Raw genomic sequence first — 22301 nt, 5'->3', positions numbered from 1 at the left:
TGACAAGCGGCAACCACACTAGTATATAGTATATATAATATTGGGAATGCTATTATTATACTATATAACAATGCATTCATCAATATTTCTTCAGCTTTGAGAGATTCTTCCTCTTTTGTCATACTTTTCACTGTTTTATACAATTTGGGGATTTTGGGTGGTTTATAAATACCTGATACACCTTTTCCACAGTCAAGTAGCCAAAAAAATGTTATCACACTAAAATTGTATACATGTGTGCAATGATGGATTTTTTTTTTCAAGCCACTATTAGAAAAGCTTCAGTCCTTTTCCACTGGTAGTGGATGAGTCGGCCATTGTGTTTTGTGGGGGATTTTTTTTTTTTTTTTTTCCCCACCTATTTCTCCTTTTCCTATTTTTGGCCAGACTACAACTGTGGGTGTCACCAGAAGAGAGTAAGCGTGTTTTTTTTGTTTTGTTTTTTTGCTACAAATGCATTTCAAGATATTTTGTTATTTCTGAAAATTTCCATACTCAAAATTAATAAAATTATACAGCACTGTACTTAAATACAGTGGCCTCAAGGTAATAAATGGGATACCGAGTAACACAATACCTTGCTTCATCGGGGTGTGTAACTCTGACTGAGTCATTGGGAATGTAGATCATCGTTGTGTCTTCAATTTTGTAGATGGAGTGGCCACCAATATCAGCCATCTTTCTGCGCTTCGTGATCAACACGATGTAGTATCCCTCTAGGAAACGCACAAATCCTGGCAAAAAGAAGGCAAGTTTTAAATCTTTTAGAACAATCTCATCAAATGGAATTTACTTTCCAGCAACATGTAGTGTGGCTCAAAAGAAGTTGATTTGTAGGTCAACTTTATTGTTGCCAGCAAATCAGCTACAGTTTTGACAGGACAAACAAGTGAATAGCTCCACTTGCGGAGGTGGATAGTGAATGTATGTGTGTCATATTTGACAATATTACCCATGTAATTCGCTCCATTTACGCTTTGAAATTTTGACCCAGAAAACATCATGCAAACACAGTCAATGATTTGCTTTCAACATCATATGAGCTATTTTCCATCTGTGACATTTAGAAAATAATGCAGACAATGTCTGTATGTTTTTAATAACATCTTACAAAGATAAACAGTTTATGTAAGTGTGCCTGCTAGAAATATACCCTCCTTTATTACAAAACTATTACTACAACTAATTTGTTAATGGATGAATTGTGGATCACACAAGAAATTTTACAGCTGATTAAAGAGCGCGCTTACATTTAGACTACTAGGATGCACTCATGCTTCAATGGCATTATTCTGTCAGCTGGCTTGTAAAGCTTATGAGATCCAAATTTGGTCTCCAGATACAAAGACAAATCTACAAATACAGACACACGGCTAAGAGTGCTACTCAGTCCTCAAGAACAGTTGTATAATTTCTCCTGTGGGTCCAGAAGGATTTTTCAAAACCAAGAGACACCCATCTTCCACCTAACCTGGAGCTCTGAAGATACATTTTTAATATTTTTAGTAGCTTTATGTAGCTAGAACAGTGGTGAGAAGACAGGAAAGCTAGAAAATATTTTCAGGTATGAACAACACCGGCTGCTGCCCTGCTAAAATCAAACATCAGATAATCTAGAAAAAGAGAAAAGTAAGGTAGTCTTATACAAATTCCTACTCTTGTTCCACATATTTACAAAGAGTAAAAGTGATAAAGGAAAATATAAACTATATGGCACAATAGCACTGATAGCATGGCCTGTATCTGTATAGTGCTTTAATAGTCCCTAAGGACCCCAAAGCGCTTTACACATTCAGTCATCCACCCATTCACACACTGGTGATGGCAAGCTACATTGTATCCACAGCCACCCTGGGGCGCACTGACAGAGGCGAGGCTGCTGGACACTGGCGCGAACGGGCCCTCTGACCACCACCAGTAGGCAGCGGGTGAAGTGTCTTGCCCAAGGACACAACGACTGAGACTGTCGGAGCCGGGGCTCGAACCGGCAACCTTCCGATTACAAGATGAACTGCCAACTCTTGAGCCATGATCACCCCGCCAGTCAAATATACATCAGTCAATAGTATTTGTTTATATATTTATTTGTATATGAAGTTGTGATGCATAAAGTCTTGAATTCACTATGTAAATATTTTGATTAATTAGTGTTATTTAACTTAATTGGTTATGAAATCATTTTTTTTTAGTCTATACAGTTCTTATATTGAGAATCCCACTGAACAGTGTCCCACTTCACTTGTAGTGTAACAGATTTCTTCTCACTTGAAGACAAACACAACCTGAGCAACTAAATTAAGATAACTGGTCAATGACAAATGACAACCAACAATGGCAAATGATGCTGCCTAAGTAGTGGTATGTAATTAGTTATTGATTAGTTAGTGAATTTGTCACAAGTTAACTAACATTAGCTAACTTTAATAATTTGTTACTTCAAACTAGAAAGTGGCCTGACATCCAATTTGGATGAAAAAATGTGTTGAATTGATAAGTGCAACTTATATACTACACATACACACACACACTAAAGACTCTTAAAGTTATACTTTGAAGAGGCTTGTACTTAATCTGCAAAATGCTGCAGTTCAAGTTAACCAAAAATATTCCGTTTCATAAACTAATTAGGGAAAACCTTTGAAATAAGAAGTTCTGTTTCACTCATGAACATCCATGTGACAGATTCAAAGTAATGGTGTGCTAGTGTGTCTACATTATCAAAGGTTTTTGTATTTTTTTCAGCATAATTGCATAATGACTGAGAAGCAATAACCCTGTGTAAGACTAAACAACACTTATGAGTTCCTGTATGAGTATACTGTCCTTCTTCCTGGAGGAGATGGGTCAGACTGACAAAACCTGCGAATAAAAATATACTTACGCTAATCATATTCATTTTGTACTGTAATAAGAAAGCTACCAGGCAAAAGGCCTCTTAGAATACACTTTGTACCCTACATGGCTACATCACACTTTTATTACATAATAGCAAAATGATGGCTTGTGAACAAAGATGCCATTGGGGTCGGGGGTGGGGGGAGTATCTAATTTATTCAAGCAGACGACAAACAACTGTCTGTGTCAGGGTGACAGACTAATCTGCTGCCTCAAGGTGACGATCATTTAAATCTTAGCTTACTACTTCAGAATTAAATTTAAATAGAACAGCAATAGTACATCTTAGATGTATTACTGCCACTGCAAGAAGCTCGGGAAAATTACTCAGCATTTTTTTTTGTATTCCTTGGCAGAAAATGGAAATGTCCACAGAAAAACATATTATGATAACCATGGCAACGTCTCAGTTTTCTACTAAAAATGATCAGGTTAAATTTTTCATGCAAGTGCCGAATATTCAATAATAATGGCAGTCCACAAGAAACAAGAAACTAGACTGCAAAGTAACAGTTAATGCAGGTTCATTAACAGTCACTGAGGAGTTTGTAGTCTATTTTTTTAATGGCTTTATTAAACAAATTAAATTACTTCAATTTTTGTTATTATATTCATACGGTGCACACGGAAAGTATTCACACAATCCCCCATAATGACAAAGTAAAGAAGGTTTGCATAAAAAGCTTGCAAATTTAACAACACTTCAAAACAAAAATATAACGTTTACAGAATTTTTCACAGCCTTTTCTGAATACTTTGTTGAAGCACCGTTGGCAGCAATTATACCCTCAAGTCTTTTTGAATATGATGCTACAAGTTTGGCACACTTATGTTTGGGTAGTTTCTCCCATTCTTCTTTGCAGAACCTCTCACGGTCCAGGTTGAACGTCAATGCACAGCCATTTTCAGATCTCTCGTTCATCTTTCCCTCCACCCTGACTGCAGCAAAACACCCCCACAGCACCACCATGGTTAACTGTAGGGATGGTATTGGGCAGGTGATGAGTGGTGCCTGGTTTCCTCCAGACATGACGCTCAATCTTTGTTTCATTGGACTACAAAATTTTGTTTCTCATAGTCTGAGAGTTCTTCAAGTGCCTTTTGGCAAAGTCCAGGTGGGCTGTCATGTGTCTTTCACTGAAGAGTGCCTTCTGTCTGGCTACTCAACCACACAGATCTGACTGGTGTAGTGCTGCAGAAATGGCTGTCTTTCTGGAAGGTTCTCCTCTCTCCACAGAGAAATGGTGGAGCTCTGTCAGAGTGACCATCAGGTTCTTGGTGACCTCCTTGACTAAGGCCCTTCTACCCTGATCACTCAGACTGGCCGGGCAGCCAGCTCTAGGAAGAGTCCTCCAAACCTCTTCCATATATAATGATGGAGGACACGGTGCTCACTGTGACCTTCAATGTTGCAGGAATGCTTCTGTACACTTCCCCAGATCCGTGCCTCAATAAAATCTTGTCTCAGACGTCAGACAATTTCTTGGACCTTGTGGCTTGTTTTGTGCTTTGACATTGTCGGCCATTTGGACCTTATATAAACAGGTGTGTGACTTTCCAAATAATGTCCAGTCAACTGAATTTAAGTGGACTTCAATCAAAATGTAGAAACATCTGACAGATGATCAGTGAAAACATGATGATTGTGATGGCAAAGAGTGAATACTTACATGCATTCTATATTTTTGCTTTTTTTTTTTTTTTTTTTTTAATTGCAAGAATTTCAAACAAACTTATATCACTTTCTCATTATGGGGTACATTGTGTAGTATTTGAGGTAAAAATGAAGATCGATAGTTAGCTCGCTAGATAGCTTATTTGGAACAAATATATAATATAAGTCAAATTACGATTGTAATCAGGTCTTTAGGGCAACGTACAAAACACAGAAGATGTGCTTTTACTGTCTCGGATAGCTGAAGTAAAATATATGACACTGAAATTTGGTGAATTGTTATTTCACAGACGTTTTTCATTTTTCTACCCAATTAAACATTCATAAAGGTGTTAAAGAGTTAGTAGTGGTCAGTAACACAATCAAGTGTTGCATAAAATATTTTTAAAAAATATAGCCATTATTGAAAAAATTGCAAATTAATAACATTTGGGGACTGGATCTTTTTGTAAAACATGTTACACATGTTAAAAAAAAATAATGGCAGAAAACACGTGAAAAAGCTGTGAACTATTACCGTGGTTTGCAACAGACTCCCAGGTGTTCTTTTATTTTGCAGTAATAATGGAAAAACTAGGCCAACACACCCAACTGTAGACTTTGGAGATGAGGTAGATTCTGAACTGCAATGACTGTTGCTTTCCCATTGAGTGCAGGAAATGTACTCACCCACAATGCCAAAAGCTAAGACAGCCCTGGACAGGCCAGAGGAACCCTTCTGACCAATCTTAGTCCGGTTGCCCTGGTCCAGGCGGCCCAGCAACTCCCTTACTTCTTGCTGGTTATACACATGCTGGAAACACACACATGCATGTACTGTATTAAATACACATTAGATGAAGAGTTTATAAAGTTTAGTTTATTAATTAGCCACCTAATCCTATCTGATTTCCATCTAAAAATCAACACTAAAATATATAAAGCTGTGTTCTGACAAAAGTGACTTAAATGTGCTGCTTGCGGGTGACTAATGGCTTCAGTCAGAACTATTAAGTCTTCTTTATTTTCTGTGCAATAGCAGGTAAATGAATAACAGTCCCTGTTTAATAAATGGCCCAAAATTTCTACAAAAGGGATTAGATTGACTGCCAGTGAGGCAATTAGTCCGAAAATAGATCGGCTGCTTTCTGCATTGGTTCTGAAATGTTAAATGACTAAAGAGTAGCTTTGCGTGCATTTCATCTACAAAAACCCCCCATCTCATTTACATAATAAGCTTTACAATTGGCACAGACCCCAAAGAGAAATGTAGTAATGTACTGTGTGCTGTATACTGCTGCATTTGTTTTAAGTGCATGACTCTATAGATTGCAATAAATCTCATTCTGTTATCTCGTGGGAAAAAATAATAATTTAGGACTTCTATCAACCTCTTTTATTCCACTGTCTTCACTTCTTATGTAAAATCTAAAAGACGAGGGAGTATTTCTAGCTTTAAAACCTCCCTAGCAACTCATTAAATTATCCATGCATCCAAGTACAATACTACACAATGCCAATAAAACTGAACACACACACAGTTTTCTGATGTCACTCTAATATCTTCAGGAATGAGACTGTGGGGTGATGAATGTTTATTAATGGATGCTTCATAATAATTGCATCAGAAGGATAATTACCCGCCACACAAACAAACAAATCAAAAACCAGCTCATAGATCCTGGTAATAAGAAGTGGAGAAGAAAAGGGTGTGAACCCAGCCAAACTCTCATCAGCAGCACACTTCACATCAGCTGAGTGATTATACAATTTCCCCCTTAGGCGTGTTTCTTCTGTATTACATAAGAATATACATTAAAATTCAACTCGTGGAAAGTCGTCGCTTACCTTATCGTCAATTATAACGAGGTCCTTGGGTTCTGTGCGGTCAATCTTTAGGACTCGATGTTTGGTCTGTGCATGATTGCTCCCAACCAAAAAATACCTCTGGAAATAAAATGATAAGTAAAGTGAGTGCTGCAATGCATTTGGAGCCTACTATCAGAAGAGACTTTGCAACCTTAACCTTTCACAGCTGCATCCGGTGTTAAATGCATATAGGGAATCTTGCATACAGTCTTCTAACTTTTTGGACTGCAGCTTTGTCCTGGATGATGTTCACTTCAGACCAATTCAGACTTCAACCAAGAGCAGATATGTATTTAATAGACATAGAATCAATCCAATGACAAGTCAGATTCCTGCATTGCAGCACCACTGCTGAAGTCAAACTTGAATTTCTTTTTTTCCTATAATAAAAAATTTATTTCCACAGTGAATAGCCCGAGTAGGAATCAGTGTGTCTGAAATTTGTGAAATCACACTCAAGTATGTATTCAACTAAAGTCGATATCTTAAAATCACATGAGAAAACAGATTGGAATAAGAGTGCATACAGTGCAGAGCACATGCAGGCACAGCACATATTTGATCACAAGTTATATTTTCACAATGTTCTTTTTGTCAAGATGTGTGTCTTCCTTGCATCTTTCTTTCTTTCTTTCAGGTCATTACTTTTCTCATTCAGGGTTGCAAAATCGCCCAAAATTTTCAGTCCACTAAAGAGTGTTAAATTGGAACATCCTGTATCAGTACACTCAGCAATCATTAGAGCATTTTTTGTCCTGTTCCACCCTTCCCAGTATATAATTTAACCCTCTTTGTCTGTAACAGAAAGCCTGCACGTGCACTGTTCAGCAGAGGTTCAATAAGAAATTATAAATCAACTGAGACAAATGTTTACTTGCCTTAGTGTCTAAATATTTGTAGCAAATGAGCACAGCAACCCGAGACCCGGTTTAAGCACACATTTAAACCAAGCATGATCACAGCTGGTGAAATGGAGCAACAATTGAAAACATGATACTATTAGAATATGCAGCAAAGAAAGTAGCATAGACACTCTACCTCTCAAGGACATACATCTAATATTTTTTTTAAAAACTCCAGCCAAAAGAAGCTAAAGAAAACTAATTTTAACTGCCAAAATCTTATCTGGACATTAAAACCAATTTAATGTCCAAATAATTATCTCACACATGCTCTTTACTGACCTCATGGATGTCAGGTCCTGAGGTTTCATATAGTGAACTGCAGCTTTTGCTGCCATCTAGTGTACACGTAGCGTGTACACTAGTGTCCCAAACATTTTCCCACAACAACTAGGGAACAAATTCAAGTTCTTCTCTAGACATCAGCTGCTTTTTCACTCATTTTCAGTCTATTTTATGGAGATTTTTTTTGTCTGTTAAGCCACTTGACCTATTAATCATTAAAGCACGGAAAAAGTACCTAACTCAAGGAATGAATCATTTACATATAACAGACAACTTGGTAAAGAACCCATTTTAAATTGTGTCTTTAGGCACTTCAATACTGTTGCATTCTGTCACAAAACACACAGTTTGTTCCCATTTCTTTAACCAAACCTTGAAAAATGCAAAAGATAAGATAGCTTGACTGGAATAAAATACTATTTTTGCACAAACAACATGATTGCTAAAGAGCTGTGCAGTGTGTCCTTAAAATAATTGAGGAAACTGAACAAAAGAAGAACTGACAGACCTAAAAACTATCTACAGCAGATGAACAGTATCTGAAAGTCCCGTCTTTAAGAAACAGGGGGGAAAAATCCTACAAACACCTGACACACTCACCTGACCCTAGATAGAAAACACACACAACTGAACACTATCAGTCATAAATAGACCTCGTCAAAAACACCGGACCTCAACACTACTGAAGCGGCGTGCACAGCACAACAACACGACACAACAAAAGACAACCACCATCTAAAGAGCTTTGAATGTACTTTAAGAAACCCGGAGTACTATTCCTGAAAACTCCTTAAGGAAGCTTAGCAAAATAGAGAAACAGCGCAGTTTAAAGAACTGTCATCGCGTGTAGTTGTAAACTGCCCAGGTGAAGTGGACTTTATGAAGAAATGGTGACATTAAGGGGTTGTGTAAAGACTTACTGCTCTGGTCTCGTACAGGACCAGTTGCTGGATCCCACCGATGATAGCCGCTGATTGAGGCATTTTCTATTCTTGAATTGTTCAACAGTCACAGTCTGGAAGAGGCTACAGAGGAGCTACAAAGCGAAAGTGAAAACAACAACATTAATTTCTTCACATTATAAGACACAAAAGAACGAGCCAGCATATTTAACAGATGTGTTCATGTATACAGCTTACTTTTTTCCCTCAGTGCTTCCTAGCTAACATCACTCACCATTCATCCACCTAGCTTGTATGATTAACCACAAATGGTCTTCATTGATGACAATATACATCTCCCCAGGCAGTCACAACAAATACTGTAAACGCTTCAGTTAACAACAGTTAAAATGCATCTTTACTCTGCCCACAGTGTATCCCGTTAGCTTGTTGGAGTTGAATTTGTTTTAGTCAGGTGACTGTCATGAATGACTTCGCTTGTCGGGTCGTACGGTGCCTCGCTAAGTCAAAAAGCTCCAAGGACTGAAAATGCGATTGATAAATTGGTTTACTGTCTTTGCATTTATGATTTGAATTTGCAGCGGCTTTCAACGTTTATAACTGCTCTTGAATATGATAAATAAGTAATTCAATTAATTAATTTATAAACGCTATTTCAACCCTCAAACTCTAAAGGTAGCATTAACTAGGTATTAAGAAACCTTCAACCAGCCCTTTAGTTTGCAAGTTGTCATGGTAACCGTATCTGGCTAGCTAGGTTATTGTAAAGCTAGTGAATAACTACGCTAAAAAAAAATTAGCAGATAAAAGAAAACACAGACACTCCCAAAGGTAACTGTAAGTAACATTGAAGTAAAATATGATAACAATAATATTTTACATATTTGTCAGATTATGTAAACGACACATTCAAGCTATAAAACTGATAGCTTGAATTTGTCTTTGACTAATTTCTGTGTTCACATAGTTTGAATGGCTACTTTAGTGGACAACTTAATAGAAGATGAAGCCGAAAGAGAGAGACTTCTTGCTAAACCCACCTGCTTTATTATCGTTGGAAGACCGGTAATCTATATTATAAAGTGAATATATATATATATATATATATATATATAATATATATATATATATATATATATATATACATATATATTTATGTGTGTGTGTGTGTGTATAAAGTGAAATTTAGCTAAGTTACGTATATAGCTTTGTAGTTGTGTTTAAGTCCAAAAGACAGTATGCACAGTTATTTCTGTCAATGAATCAGATATGTATATAAAAAAAGAACAAAGACAATGAATGCCATGCAGTTATGAAACACATTATGACGTTTAGTAGATAATCAAGTGTAAAATGTTTAGGATATACTTAAAATTCCTGGACACAACTACTAGAGAAAGTTCCATGTCTTAGCTGCACTCCACAATCACAAACAGCACGCAGAGCGTTTTCACCAAAACTCAACAAGTGCATACCTAAACACTAGCAAATACTTTTTTCTAATGGTTGACCCACTTCCTCTATATTCACTTCTTGGCAGGGTGTTGGCAAATCCACCTTGGCCAAAAAAATTGCAGAGTCCTGGAGGTGTATCCTTATTGATGGTGAGTACCCTTTTATGCCTTCAAAAAAATCTTTTTACTAATTCAAGATGTGTATTTAGATGAGTTTTCACATCTTTCAGATACCAATCTTCTCAACACACACATAAAAAATGAAACAAAAGAGGGCCTGGAGGTAAGTAAAATTTTCAGTGTCATTTGAAAGGAAGCCCTTTGTTCCTATGATGTGTTTTCTTTATGCTTTTATAGCCATTTAAAACTCTGATTGGAATTCTGTTGAATTTAGCTTTTGGACATCTTATCTGAGGGAAGAAGTGTACCAGAGGATGTGGTGCTGAAGATGATTCTTGCCAGGCTTAACTCACCAGATGTGGAGCACTATGGTAATACATAAGATGTCATTTAATTATGGCTATGCATGCAAAACAAACTTTTCAGTCACCAAATGTTCTTTGCAGATGAAAATAAGATGACTGATATGTTAGACGATAAGCAATATGATAAGCTCTGCACTGTTTTGTAATTCACATGTTTTGATACAGGTTATGTACTGAGCTGCCTGCCGTTCATGTCAGAAGAGCATCTGAAGATTAATGAGCAGATTGAACTGATCAAAAACCTCAAGCTAACGCCTGATTTTATCATTAACATCAAGGTTACTGTAATTCTCTATTTGGAGTTGTCCATTGCATTTGTTTTTTGTTTTGTTTTGCATAGTTTAATGGCATAATTTTTAAATCTAATATCTCTTTAAGTTCATTTATGAAAAAGATCTGTCAGGATTTTACTTAATTGATTGTAAATTAAATACTTTTACTTTTCACCAGTGTCCAGACAAGGACCTTGTCCAGAGGCTATCTGGTCTGAAGCAGGACCCAGAGACAGGGCAGTTTTACAACAAGGATCAATGGCAGCACGAAGAGGTGTACAACAAGGAGAAGAAGAACAAAGAACAGGATGCAGAGGATACGGAGGATGTGGAGGAGCAGGTATTACTTGAGGGAAAATAAGTGTTGTCACTTGATCATGTAATATGCATAATCATAGCTCTGTCAGTTCTCCCCCCTCCTTTTGCTGTTGCTTATAAGAAATATAATCCAATGACTGCTATTGTGCTGCTTTTCCTCTTATTTCATTGTATCAACCAAAACAAACTGACAGAAATCACTGCCTTCAAAATCCTCTGCCTTCCCAATCCCAGCTGGTTAGATTTGAATGACAGAGCCACTGCATTTCTTGAGTAAATAATAGAAAATGACGTCAGTCTGCAGCCAGGTATAGGACTTGCTATCCTTGCTGTCATGATAGCACTGAGCAAACTAGCCTAAAGCACCAGAAGCAATACCCAGAAGCAGTTGTACTCATGTCTTGGTGTAGGAGCATAAATATTATAAGCTTTGCCATGTTTACCTATGTATTTATTGCCTAGTGCAATAAGGCTATTGATCTAGTTTCAGTCTTAACTGTAAGATTTAAGGCTGTTGAATGCAAATTTTATCCAATAATTCTTAGACGATTAATATTTTTAGCACCGTCCTAGTTCCGTACATGTTTGGATTTCAGTTTTGCATTTTTAGGGGGCTGTTTTTATTTTAGCTAACCTTTTATTCCCCAGGTAATCAGTTGTTATCATAGCAAAGAAAAAACTGCCAAGCTTTGAGTTCCATACTAGTATTTTTTTTTTTTCTTAGGAAGAGGAACTCTCAAAGGATACTATTGACAGAATGGTGTGGACACCAGAGTATGTGGCTAAAAATGCTTTTGTTCGAATTAACATGTACAAGGATAACATGCTTAGACCACTGGAGGTGAGTTGCCCAGACCTAGACCTGTCATTAAAGTCACCCACAACTTACACACCAAAAATTTAGTTTGTTTTGTTATTTTAAAAAAATCTTCAATAAAAATTCATAATTCCTTTAAACGTTGTATTTGAATTTATTTGGGAGATGCTGTTTTTGCTTAACCGGTATGTTTATATCGTAAGGCAGAGAACATTCCAGATTATTTTGACTCAAAAGGCAGTCTTTAAGGGCTTTTGAAATTTAACTACAGACAAACTATAGACTGTATTAATATTTATTGTTATTAAAGGAATAAATTACAAAAGAAAAACACAGAAAGAAAAGTATATTAATTTATATTTTTTCAGGATTACATGGCAAACCACAACCCTCTCTACCTATTGGAGTTGGATGGAAATAATACAACAGAAGAGTGGCACTTGGTAAAGACAAAAAAATAAATAAATAAATCTTCAACAAATAGTATTGGTGTGTTCCAGAAGTGCTGTCTCTGTAAGGTGTGTGTTTGGAAATTTTGGCAAATTCATTTTTTTTCTTCTTCTTTTTCTTTTCTTTTTTTTGTACTTCTAGTCTGTTATGTCACGTCTCAAAACTTTGGCTATAAATCGCATCCCCGTTCCAGTCCTCCTTCACCAGACTGAGGATGAGGAAATGCCAGAGGATGTTAGCACGGTCTGGAAGTCTTCATATTTCATTTCAAAACACAATCAGTGAATGGGAACATATACAAAATACTTGTATTTTGAATAACATATGTACTACAACCATACCAATAATCCTGATGTAAGAATTAAGGCTGGGCTTGCTTTAATATTGAAACCATCTGTTTTTCAGGAGGACCTCCTTAGAATTATGTCCTCTTACAGGATTATGGTCCCTGGCTTTAGATGGAGAAGGAGCCGCTGGGGCAGAACTTGCCCTGTTGCTTTGAAAGAGGGCAAGGTCGTATCTGGCAAGCCGCAATTTAGTGTGGGGTGAGCAGTCTTTTAAAAACTGTTTCCAGATTATTGAGTAGCTATGTGAAAATGTTAAACAACTCTCATTCATTGTACAGATTCCAGGACAAGCTGTACATCCTTTCGTCAGCGGAGGCACACCATAAATTTGTCACAAACCCTCGCCCTTACCTGTTACCTCCAATGCCGAGGTTACCCTGCAAAGTTTCAATCATTGGGCCTTCCCTTGCAGGAAAGACCACCTTATGTAAACTTCTAGCTCAGCACTATAACGCAGCGGTAATTGACATGGAGGAACTGTTGCAGCCAGTTTTGGTCAAGGCTAAAGAGGAGAGGATTCATAAAATTAAAGAGGAGACAACACAGGCTGCTATAGACAAAATCAAAATGAAGATGAAGGAAGATGGACAAAATTCAGGTAAGATGAGCTCTGTTGATATTTTTTTTCTATAATCGCATGTAGAATTACATTTGATAAACTGTGACTGACAATAATATATGTTTTTTGCAATAACAGTAATGCCATGTATCATGGCATAATAACTAGTCTAAGCACTATATACTATTAAGAGTGTAGCTTCTATATATATGTATGTAATAGTCCTCCAACAAACTGTATAATATAAAGCAATATTTGTACCTATTGCTGAACAAGTGACTGATAATGTCATACACGGAATTAATGTCCTGATATTTTATTTCATCAGATGAAACCAGCTCTATAGAAGGTAAGATGTTAAAAAACTTTCTTATAAACCATATGTATCATAGATATGTGAAAAAGAAAGTGCACCCTCTTTCAGTTTCGTGGTTTAACATATCAGGACATAATTAAACAATATTCTGGTTGTTGTTGTGTTGTGTTGTTCTAATATTTTGAAACATACTGAACAACAGTATATTTGTATGAAAGAGGATCTTATTTGTTCTGCTGTCTTTAAGTGACAGAGGATCATCCACTGGTGCAAGCCATGGTACTCAGTGCTGTGGAGCAAGCAAAGCAATCAAGTACTACTTATTTTGGCTTGTATGCTGAGATACTAGAGAAGCGTATAAAAGAGGTATGTTAAAGATCTAAACCCAGGTGGGAGATTTACACTGACTTCTCAGTCCTAAGCAGTTAGCATGTATACACGTTCATATATTTGAATGATTAATGACACACAACAGGATTTTTCTGCAACTTTGTTTGCCATTGTTAGATTTTTTTTATTTGTATAAAATCATTGACTTACATTGCACAACACCCAACACTAAATCACGCATACAGGGACACAACACCTAGACAGTCACATACATAAAGTAAATATAACTTACCTGATAAAAAGTTTGATGTAATAGATTGAAGAGGTGGAGGGCAAGACTGGGTGGGTGCTTGACAACTTTCCCAAGAACCTTTCCCAGATGGACGCCTTACAGCAAGCTGGACTCCTGCCAGAGGTCTTCTTCTGTCTCACAGACAGCGATGGACACCAGGGTATGAGGCACACATAGAAAAGATTAAACATATAAATTTGCATTTAACATTTTGGTTTGAAATGCCCTTCAGTGTTTACGCATACACTTTGGTGCTTTTTAAATTCCCATTAATACATTTCTCATTGAGCAGTTTTGAGGAGACTTTATGAGATGAATAAAGAAAGTGTAAAGAACACTGTAAAGAAGAAGTTAGAGGATGAACAGTCTCAGGCGATAGAGCTCTCGTAAGTGCAGATGAAATGATGTTGTAATTTTTTTTTTCTTTGTTTGTATCAGAGTCAGATTTTTGTTGCAACTTTTGTTTGTGCTTCAATTCTCTCCATTTTAGAAACCAAAAGGAGCAAGAATCAGAGGGACAATCAAATATGAAGACAGTTATGGGAGAAACTCATGGTGCTGGTTTTGTTTTTTTTATATACCACCCTTAAACATGTACCATTCAATCAATATAATTTTTATTACATTCTTTTTATTTTCAGAAGATCCTAAGGAATTGAACACCACCAGCCCTGCAAATCCTAACACAGTACAAAAAGAAGGTAAAGTTACAACAAGAACATGCTGTTTTGTTTTGTTTTTTGTTTTGTTTTGTTTTGTTTTTCTCAGATCAAAAATGCAAATTGACTAAAGAGAGAAACTAGTATAAGGTGCATATTCAGGTCAGTCAGTCATTGTCAGGATTTCCTGGGGTTTGACTCTAATGACTCTATGAATTTGGACCTTGCGCTGACATGGCTATGCAGCACAATAAAAACTCCAACTTTCAATTAAAATCACAGATACATTTTTGAATGTGCTAACTAATTTATATGTTGTATATATACTGTTTGTGAGCACCACTGATGTATCATTAGCATTCTTTCTCTAATTCTCTCTCGTTCACACTCTCTTTTACGTGGTCCTAGCAGCAGTGGTAGTACATGATGATTCAGAGTTGGGCTATACAGATGGCCCTGAGATGAACGAGTATAAACTGCAGTTACGACAGTTTGTGGGTGAATGGGAGAAAATGCAGTCTGGTTTAACGGTAACCCACTGTACCCTGGAGATTGGCAGGAAAAGCCCAGAGAACCTGCTTCAAGAGATGATCCAGCAGATGGACAGTGAGTGTAAAGCTATGCATACCAAATCACTGTTGTCTTAAAAAAGTTGCGCCAGACACACACACAAAAAAAAATACTGAAATACTGAGATAAATATTATGTTATTTTACTGGTAATGGCATGGAATAAAGACACAGTGAACTAATGAGTGATATGTCATGTGATATTCTGCTAAAAAGTCCCAATCTAATCTTTAGCTCTCATGTATCATCTTCAGAACCCTTTCAGTATGTGTCCTGGGAGTTATCTGAGGAGGACATGGAAAAAGATGCAGAAGATATAGAGGCCTTAGCTCAGCTGGAGAGAGCAGAGGAAGGCAGTGATGATGATTATTCCCCAGGGGAAGGAAATGAAGTCAGTAAACTAAGGAGTCTTTCCACTTTAATATCCACATGTTTACAGCGCTATTTAAAACTGTAGAAAGAGAACAGAGAATCACTGCTTTCTTGACAAATATTAGTAAGGCAAGCAATCCATTGAAAGTATGTCTATCTTATCTTCTTAATGAATGCAGGGAGACACCACGACCAACAGATTCTTAGGTGACACCCAGCATTTCTGCCCTGTTGTCTTAAAAGACCATAATGTCCTGCGGCTCTGTACCGATGAAATTGCAGCTAAGTATCGTGAGAAGACCTACTACTTCTCCAGCTTAGAAGCCAGGGAATCATTTCTTCAAAATCCTGATCAATTTGTTGCACACACTGAACCTCTCAAGGTATGACCTTAACATGAAAAGAGAAAGGCATATGCTGTAGTTCTGAACAAAAGTTTCTTCACAGGCTCTTTGTCATTTTTTTCCATCCAAGCCACCTGCTCTGCGGATCTTTTTGCTCGGCAGCGGAGGCTCAGGCAAGACGACTAATGGGAAGTGGCTTGCACAGCAGCTTGGGCTCTTTCATATCCAGTTCAGAGAGCAGCTCCAAATGCTCATAATGGCCAAGACCAAGATGCGGATACCTGATGCTGATGAGTTAGTGCTCTTACAAGATGATTCTGAAGACTTGGATGCCAAAATAATGGAAGCCAGGGCGGAGGACGAGAAGGAGCCAGAGGATCCCTATGATAGCATGAATGAGACGGAGGTCAGCCTCAATACAGTTTCATTCTAGCACAGTTTGTTATGATATTTCATTTCAGGTTTTGAATTTCTGTGTATGTGCTTTTCTGTGACTTTAGCAAGAAGAACTGACTGAGGATGAAATGGCCATCAAAGCCTACCTATCTGATGGAGATCCTCTGAATCCAAAGATTCTGGACATGACTATTGCACCATATTGGAAACATGAACCATACAAGTAGCTATTATAAAACTGGATGCTTCCTGCCTCTTCTTGTTTTCTGCCTATTTGCTGTCTTTTTCAGAGCAAACCATGTAAAAAAAAAAAAAGTTAGCTTAGGGTAAAAATCTAGTTTTTAGCTTTTTCTAAATGTAAATTTGCTGGAGTAGCTTTATACATAATGAACTTTAGATCGGTAACTTCCCATCAAGGTCTCTTTGAGAGTTTTGGTCACCTTACAAGAGATATTGTTCTTTAACTTAAGATGATCTATGTTCTAGGTCTACAGGTTTTATTTTGGAGGGCTTTCCTAATGATCCAAATGAGGTGCAGTACATGTTTGAGCAAAAGTTTTTCCCTGACGTTGTGGTAATGATGGAAGTGGATGTTGAGGATGTTCAGAGTCGTCTGTTGCCACAGTACCTGGAGATTTGGCGTGAACGTCGAAACAAACGTGAAGCACAGCTGAAACTCCTTCATGACCTGTGTAAAAAAAAACGGGTAAAAAAAAAAAAAAAGTGATACTTAGGTCCCAGTTTTAGAAACTGTGTTATTTTTCTGCCAGGAAACATTAGTCTTGCTGTCTGTCTTGACAAATTAGGATTAATCAATTTCTTGGATCTGAAACATTCATGGTAATTTTGTAATTCAGGAGGAGGATATTTCCAAGAGAAAAGCTGAACTCATGGGAGAGCAAGATTTAAAGGTAACTAAAAAAGAGGTAAGCAAATTTATCATGCCCGAATTATCACATCTGCATTTGATTTCAAAGTCTTCTTTCTTTCTGTATTTGCTAACAAAACAGCTCAGTTTTCAAGCTGGCACAAAATATGATGAAGAGCATGAAACTGCAGACATAGAGGAGATGATAGAGGCCCTGCTGGAGGAGGAATTTCCTGCAGAAGAGGATGAGGAAGACATCGAGAATGAGGAGACTGAGGAACTAGCTACTAACAGGCTGGAGATAGGAATAAAAGAGCGTTTTGTGACACAAGAGACCAACCTTAGTTCTGTGATGGTAAAAATACACAAAATAAAAATGAGCCCTGATCAATTCTACTTGTATTTCATAATCACAACAAGACTTTCCTTTAAAATTTTGTATTTCACAATAAAAGTAGTTGGATCTTATATATGGTGCTATATGTTGTTCTATTGTTAGGAACTCCTAGGTGAACACAATATACCCAGAATGGGCATCAATGCATCTCACAAACTCCGCATTGTTCAGTGTCAGCTGCTCAAGAAAATCAAACCCTTATTGACCAACAGGGAGTCGCTCTTCCAAAAATGCCACCCCATCCCCTACAGCCTGGCATACAAACTGCTGCTCTCCTCTTTTAAGTTCTTCAGTGCCTTTGGCTTCCTCGACCCCATCAAGGTAAGCAGGGTTTAGAAACGTCAGCTGTACTTCCAATAGTTCCAAGAAATGTTTTAATATAATTACTCCTTTGTTTTATGCTGAAATGTTGACAGAAAAAAAATATGTAAAATGTCCTTCATAAAGTATACTTTAACATTTTTTTCATCCTTTTCCAACCTGTAGCTATACAAAGAAAGAGACTTGATCCAGCCTCTGAAGTGGCCTTTCAACACGACATACCCCCTGCTGTTCCATCAGTATATCTACTTCTTTGCATCTAAGGAGAACTGTAACACATTTATGCTCAACCCCTTAAAGTACCTGCGGCAGCCCAAGCCCACCCCGTCACTTCCTATTAAAATAGCAGTCACCGGACCTCCAAAATCTGGAAAGACCACCGGTACGATACAAGATAGTTAAAAATGAACTTTATTACATTATTTACTATGTTGATTTCTTTTCTTTTAATTCTTTGTATTTCTGCTTCCTCAGTGGCGCAAATTTTTTCTCAGAAATATGGCTTGGCTCGGCTGTCCATTGGTAGCGTTATGCGTATGGTGCTTGACACTCAGGGGAACACCGATCTGGCTATTCAGATGAAAGAGTATCTCTTACATGGCCTTGTTGTGCCTGATGAACTGGCCATTCAGTGTCTGGAGGTGGCACTGATGAACTCAGTCTGTAGCACACAAGGGTAAGACAAAGGGTTTATCACATGTATGTGTTAATACTTAACAAAACTCAACGCTAGGTAAGATTCGAACTTAATCTCTGCCATGGATTTTGGTTTTTTAAGTCAAGACTGTATAATTTACTCTATTTTTGTTGGTTGAGTGTGTATTTAATATATTATAATATTTCTGGTATTTCAGATATGTGCTTGATGGGTTTCCAATGACCCTTAAGCAGGCAGAATTGATGGGGTCTCAGAGCATCATCCCCATGATAGTAGTTGAACTAGAGCTGGACATAGTGGAGGTGCTGAAGAGAGGTCTTGCAGACAAGATGAAGCCCAACAAGTCAGAGAACACAGAACTTATAAATATAATGACAGATTGTAGGTCTGGCATCTGATTATAATTGCAAAAATTATAATCTTCTCGTGTTTCCTTTGTTCTTACACTTTAGGCCTCACTTGACGCACGATAGCTCTGACATCCTACACATTCGTAATTCCTGCTACAAGAAGGAGGTGGTGCATGTGAGGCATCACTTCCAACAACAATATCAAAACTGCTTGCTTCTCAATGGCCTCAAGAGCAAATGGTGGATCTGGGACAGAATGATAAAAGAGGTCAGCACCAGCATGAAATATATTCAAACTTACCTGGACAGGATACAGAGGGGTAAGTTCTAGAAGAGTTCAAGCTGGTTTATTTCACCAGAAATCACCTCAACTTGCTGTCAAACTCATGGGCTAAATGTTTTACATGCGCCTACATGTTGAACCTCCTAACCCCACGCACGATGATTTAACCAGGGCAAGCAGCCTGCATCAACAAGCTGTGCATCACACCGAAGGAGTTTGACTGCCGACTTGGAGAGTTTGGCCAGTACTGCCCTGTCTGCATGGCCCTACATTACCACCTGGTGGACATCTCAGAAACTGCAGCATTGACTCATGCGGCTGAGTACAGGGGACATTATTTCAAGATGTGTGATGAAAACCATTTAGAGGTCAGTTTCTTGGAAGTTCCCCTATAAATTAATTGCAAGATTCATAGGTAAATGCCCAAATGAGTATGGAAAGGCATTCAAACCTAAAAACTGTAACTGTAACTTGTTATCTTGCTCTCTCAATCACAGATGTTCCTGTCTACTCCTGATCAATTTGTCACACCTGGCTGCCCGCACACCCTCCCAAAACCCCACCTCCTGCCAAGGAAGCTGACTGAGATACAGGTGAAGAACAGGTTTCCACAGCAAGTTGAGATGAAGGGCTTCTGTCCTGTTACTTACCTGGATGGAAAGCAGAGGTACATTATCCACTGTGTCACTGAGAAATATGCTTCAAAATGCTAAAAAGACAAAGAAAGTTGGCAAACATATTTCTTTGTGATTCTCTTCAAGTTACAACTTGAAAACTGACTGATTGTGGTGTCAGATAGACATAAATAAGATCTTAAGGATCTTCTCTTTTTTGTAGCATTTAAAATCTAAATACTTTATTCCATCACAGTATGTCAGAAATATTGAATATGTCTTAAGTGACATTTTTTTCACATGGAAGTCTTATTTGTCCTTAGGTACGAAGCTCTGGTTCGAGGAAAGATGGAATATGCTGTGGAATACAGAGAACGAATCTATATTTTTGAGACCAAGGAGAAACGGGACAAGTTCATGAGGTGTTATTTCTTTGTATATTTGAAAAACATGTGCCTTTTTTTAATGTTTTCTTTTTTTCACTTCACTTTGTTACAAACTACTTTGAGCTACACTCATAAAGACAGTGGGTGGTGTGTAAACCTTTGGTCTATTCGCTGAAATGTAAAATTATTTATTTAAGGACTCCTGAAACCTACTGGGCCCAAAAGCTGCCCATTAAAGTTCCTCCCCTTTCTGATCCTGTACATCTCACCTCCCTTCCAACGCTGGGCTACCTGGAGCAGGTCAGACACTCTGTCACACATGGAAAATATTGCAGTATCGTCCTGTCTGCTGAGATTTTTAAAAGTGCATCCATCAACCACATTGTATTTTTTAGGGTGTGGCAGAAGCAGTGATCAAGGCAATGACAGCTGCTGGGTGTCTCAAACCAAAGCATCCTTATCTCAGTTTAAAGAGATCAGCTCTCAGTTATGTGGCCTTGTATTTGAAAGGTAGGAACATTATATTTAAACCTTTATTTAATATATTATGAGAAATATTAGGATGATTAAGTTTAAAGTAAAGATTTTATGTGCTGCTTTACCTCATTCTGAAATTTTTTCCTATCAAAGTTTACTATGTACAATGTATCTCATTCACCTTGTAAGACTTGTTATATGCTAACAGCACTGAACTTGTTCATGTGTTTTTTCCTACTTAAGTAATAACTCAAATTTTACATTGTTATAGCTTTCAACCACAAGAGTACAGACTCCATTCGCCAGTTGTACAAAAAGAAGCTGGCCTCGTTTGAAGAGAACTGCATGCTCATCCCCTACCTGAGCACTGTAATGAAGGGGAACTACAGGCCTCCCAGTGAACGCCCGATTGACTTTGAGTTCAAGCTGAACAGATTTTTGGGCTTAAGAGACCTGCCAGGAGCTAATGGCGTACAGCCTGATTAGTACTTTTCACTACAGCATTGTCATTGTACTTAACGTGATGTGGTAATCTGAGTCTACAATGCAATTTCATAAAAAAAAATTACAGTGACTTCTTTCGTTTATGTTACCAAAGACTGTATCTTTAATTATAAAAGCTCTTTTGTCTGTATCATTATTTACCAGTAACTTTCACCATACACTCTGATAAGCATTTCTTTTTCCTTTTCCTGGATTGAAATAAATTTAACATTCAACAGCGATCATGTATACTTTATTAAGGTTTTTTTCTTGTCCAATTTTAGTCAGAAATGGGTTTGACACACATATGAATATCTGTTTCACAGTCTTCAGTAATATTACACAGGGTGTTCCGAGTGGTGGTAGTGCACCTTGTCATGAGACAGAGTTCAGTACTTTGATACTTCCAGAATGCAACAGAGTGAAAAGATGGTGGCTTGGATGAGAAGAGGCCTTGATTGGTTTTGTAGACCTGCCGGAGTGAAGGTAGCAGAGTGTTGGCGGTCCTCTGTGCTGATTAAATTAAGATGAAAATTTTGTGGCCGTGAATTGGATGATGGGTGGATAAATGCTGCACATGACTGCAGGTTCCTACCCCAAATAAAAGCCTGAAGAGTGTTGTGATATTAACGTCTACAATGGGTGGAACCAGGCAAATACAAAGAACTGAAGAGACAAAAAAAGAGCTATATGTGAGTTCATTTGACAATATTATAATGTAATATATAATATAATATTTAATTAGAAAAGGCTCGTTGCATTCAATTCTAGTAAATGTGTGTTTAAATACACACATTTCCACCCGAGAATCATGTGAGTACAGGAAAATAATCATCTGACACACACAAACAGCAGGAGCTTTCAGCGTGCTACGACTGCGAAAGGAAAGGGTACAACTAAAGCATTAGTACAACTACAGCACTAATTCGTTGTTACTTAAAGAATTAATCTGGCAACTGTTTGTTTGTTTTATTTAA

The 22301-nt window shown here is 37.6% G+C and overlaps 2 protein-coding genes and 1 long non-coding RNA gene across 7 annotated transcripts in view; 1 reads left to right on the top strand and 2 right to left on the bottom strand.

The window, feature by feature from the left end:
• Window positions 1-8970, bottom strand: part of fig4a (FIG4 phosphoinositide 5-phosphatase a) — a 56251-nt gene extending 47281 nt beyond the window's left edge. The window contains exons 1-5 of one of the 2 annotated variants that reach the window (XM_005454684.4): window positions 8782-8970; window positions 8526-8641; window positions 6398-6496; window positions 5240-5363; window positions 578-734 (exon numbers count right to left, since the gene is read on the bottom strand). In XM_005454684.4, coding sequence (XP_005454741.1) covers window positions 578-734; window positions 5240-5363; window positions 6398-6496; window positions 8526-8588 — 443 coding nt within the window. In that variant the 5' untranslated portion in view covers window positions 8589-8641; window positions 8782-8970. The remainder of the gene's footprint in view (window positions 1-577; window positions 735-5239; window positions 5364-6397; window positions 6497-8525; window positions 8642-8781) is intronic. The other variant, XM_005454685.4, reaches the window with a different exon arrangement.
• A 195-nt stretch (window positions 8971-9165) lies between these two features.
• On the top strand, window positions 9166-21562 carry ak9 (adenylate kinase 9). 4 transcript variants are annotated; one of them, XM_013274236.3, is made up of 37 exons: window positions 9166-9338; window positions 9475-9572; window positions 10048-10111; window positions 10192-10244; window positions 10356-10452; window positions 10612-10724; window positions 10897-11058; window positions 11761-11877; window positions 12222-12296; window positions 12445-12546; window positions 12709-12848; window positions 12929-13248; window positions 13538-13558; window positions 13773-13891; window positions 14172-14307; window positions 14440-14533; window positions 14638-14702; window positions 14789-14848; window positions 15215-15412; window positions 15630-15766; window positions 15927-16130; window positions 16222-16497; window positions 16592-16710; window positions 16974-17193; window positions 17345-17413; window positions 17498-17710; window positions 17855-18073; window positions 18239-18455; window positions 18548-18749; window positions 18928-19074; window positions 19184-19401; window positions 19536-19732; window positions 19862-20031; window positions 20302-20400; window positions 20562-20664; window positions 20760-20874; window positions 21113-21562. In XM_013274236.3, the coding sequence occupies exons 2-37, from the start codon at window positions 9480-9482 to the stop codon at window positions 21325-21327; spliced, it is 5169 nt and encodes a 1722-aa protein (XP_013129690.1). In that variant the 5' UTR covers window positions 9166-9338; window positions 9475-9479; the 3' UTR covers window positions 21328-21562. The 4 variants fall into 4 exon arrangements, with proteins under 4 accessions (XP_013129690.1, XP_013129691.1, XP_005454736.1 ...); XM_013274237.3 differs by having other exon boundaries at window positions 9166-9344; window positions 15218-15412; XM_005454679.4 differs by having other exon boundaries at window positions 9166-9344; window positions 17345-17398.
• LOC109194869 (uncharacterized) lies at window positions 16337-19525 on the bottom strand. The gene is made up of 3 exons (XR_002056618.2): window positions 19383-19525; window positions 17116-17175; window positions 16337-16472 (listed from the first exon to the last, which is right to left on the bottom strand). It is a non-coding gene; the product is annotated as an uncharacterized LOC109194869 (long non-coding RNA).
• Window positions 21563-22301: the final 739 nt, after the last annotated feature.

Source organism: Oreochromis niloticus, linkage group LG15 (genome assembly GCF_001858045.2).
Source record: "Oreochromis niloticus isolate F11D_XX linkage group LG15, O_niloticus_UMD_NMBU, whole genome shotgun sequence".
In the NCBI taxonomy this organism is placed as follows: Eukaryota; Metazoa; Chordata; class Actinopteri; order Cichliformes; family Cichlidae; genus Oreochromis; species Oreochromis niloticus.
The sequence above is the reverse complement of the archived record's forward strand: the minus strand, read 5'-3'. Positions and strand labels throughout refer to the sequence as shown.

What these genes read in the sequence shown, in the direction of transcription:
- ak9 (XM_013274236.3), top strand. Translation starts at nt 9,480, where the DNA reads ATGGCTACTTTAGTGGACAACTTAATAGAAGATGAAGCCGAAAGAGAG. An exon ending in TTATTATCGTTGGAAGACCG is followed by an intron (nt 9,573 to 10,047) that starts GTAATCTATATT and finishes ACTTCTTGGCAG; the next exon opens with GGTGTTGGCAAATCCACCTT. An exon ending in CAACAGAAGAGTGGCACTTG is followed by an intron (nt 12,297 to 12,444) that starts GTAAAGACAAAA and finishes TTGTACTTCTAG; the next exon opens with TCTGTTATGTCACGTCTCAA.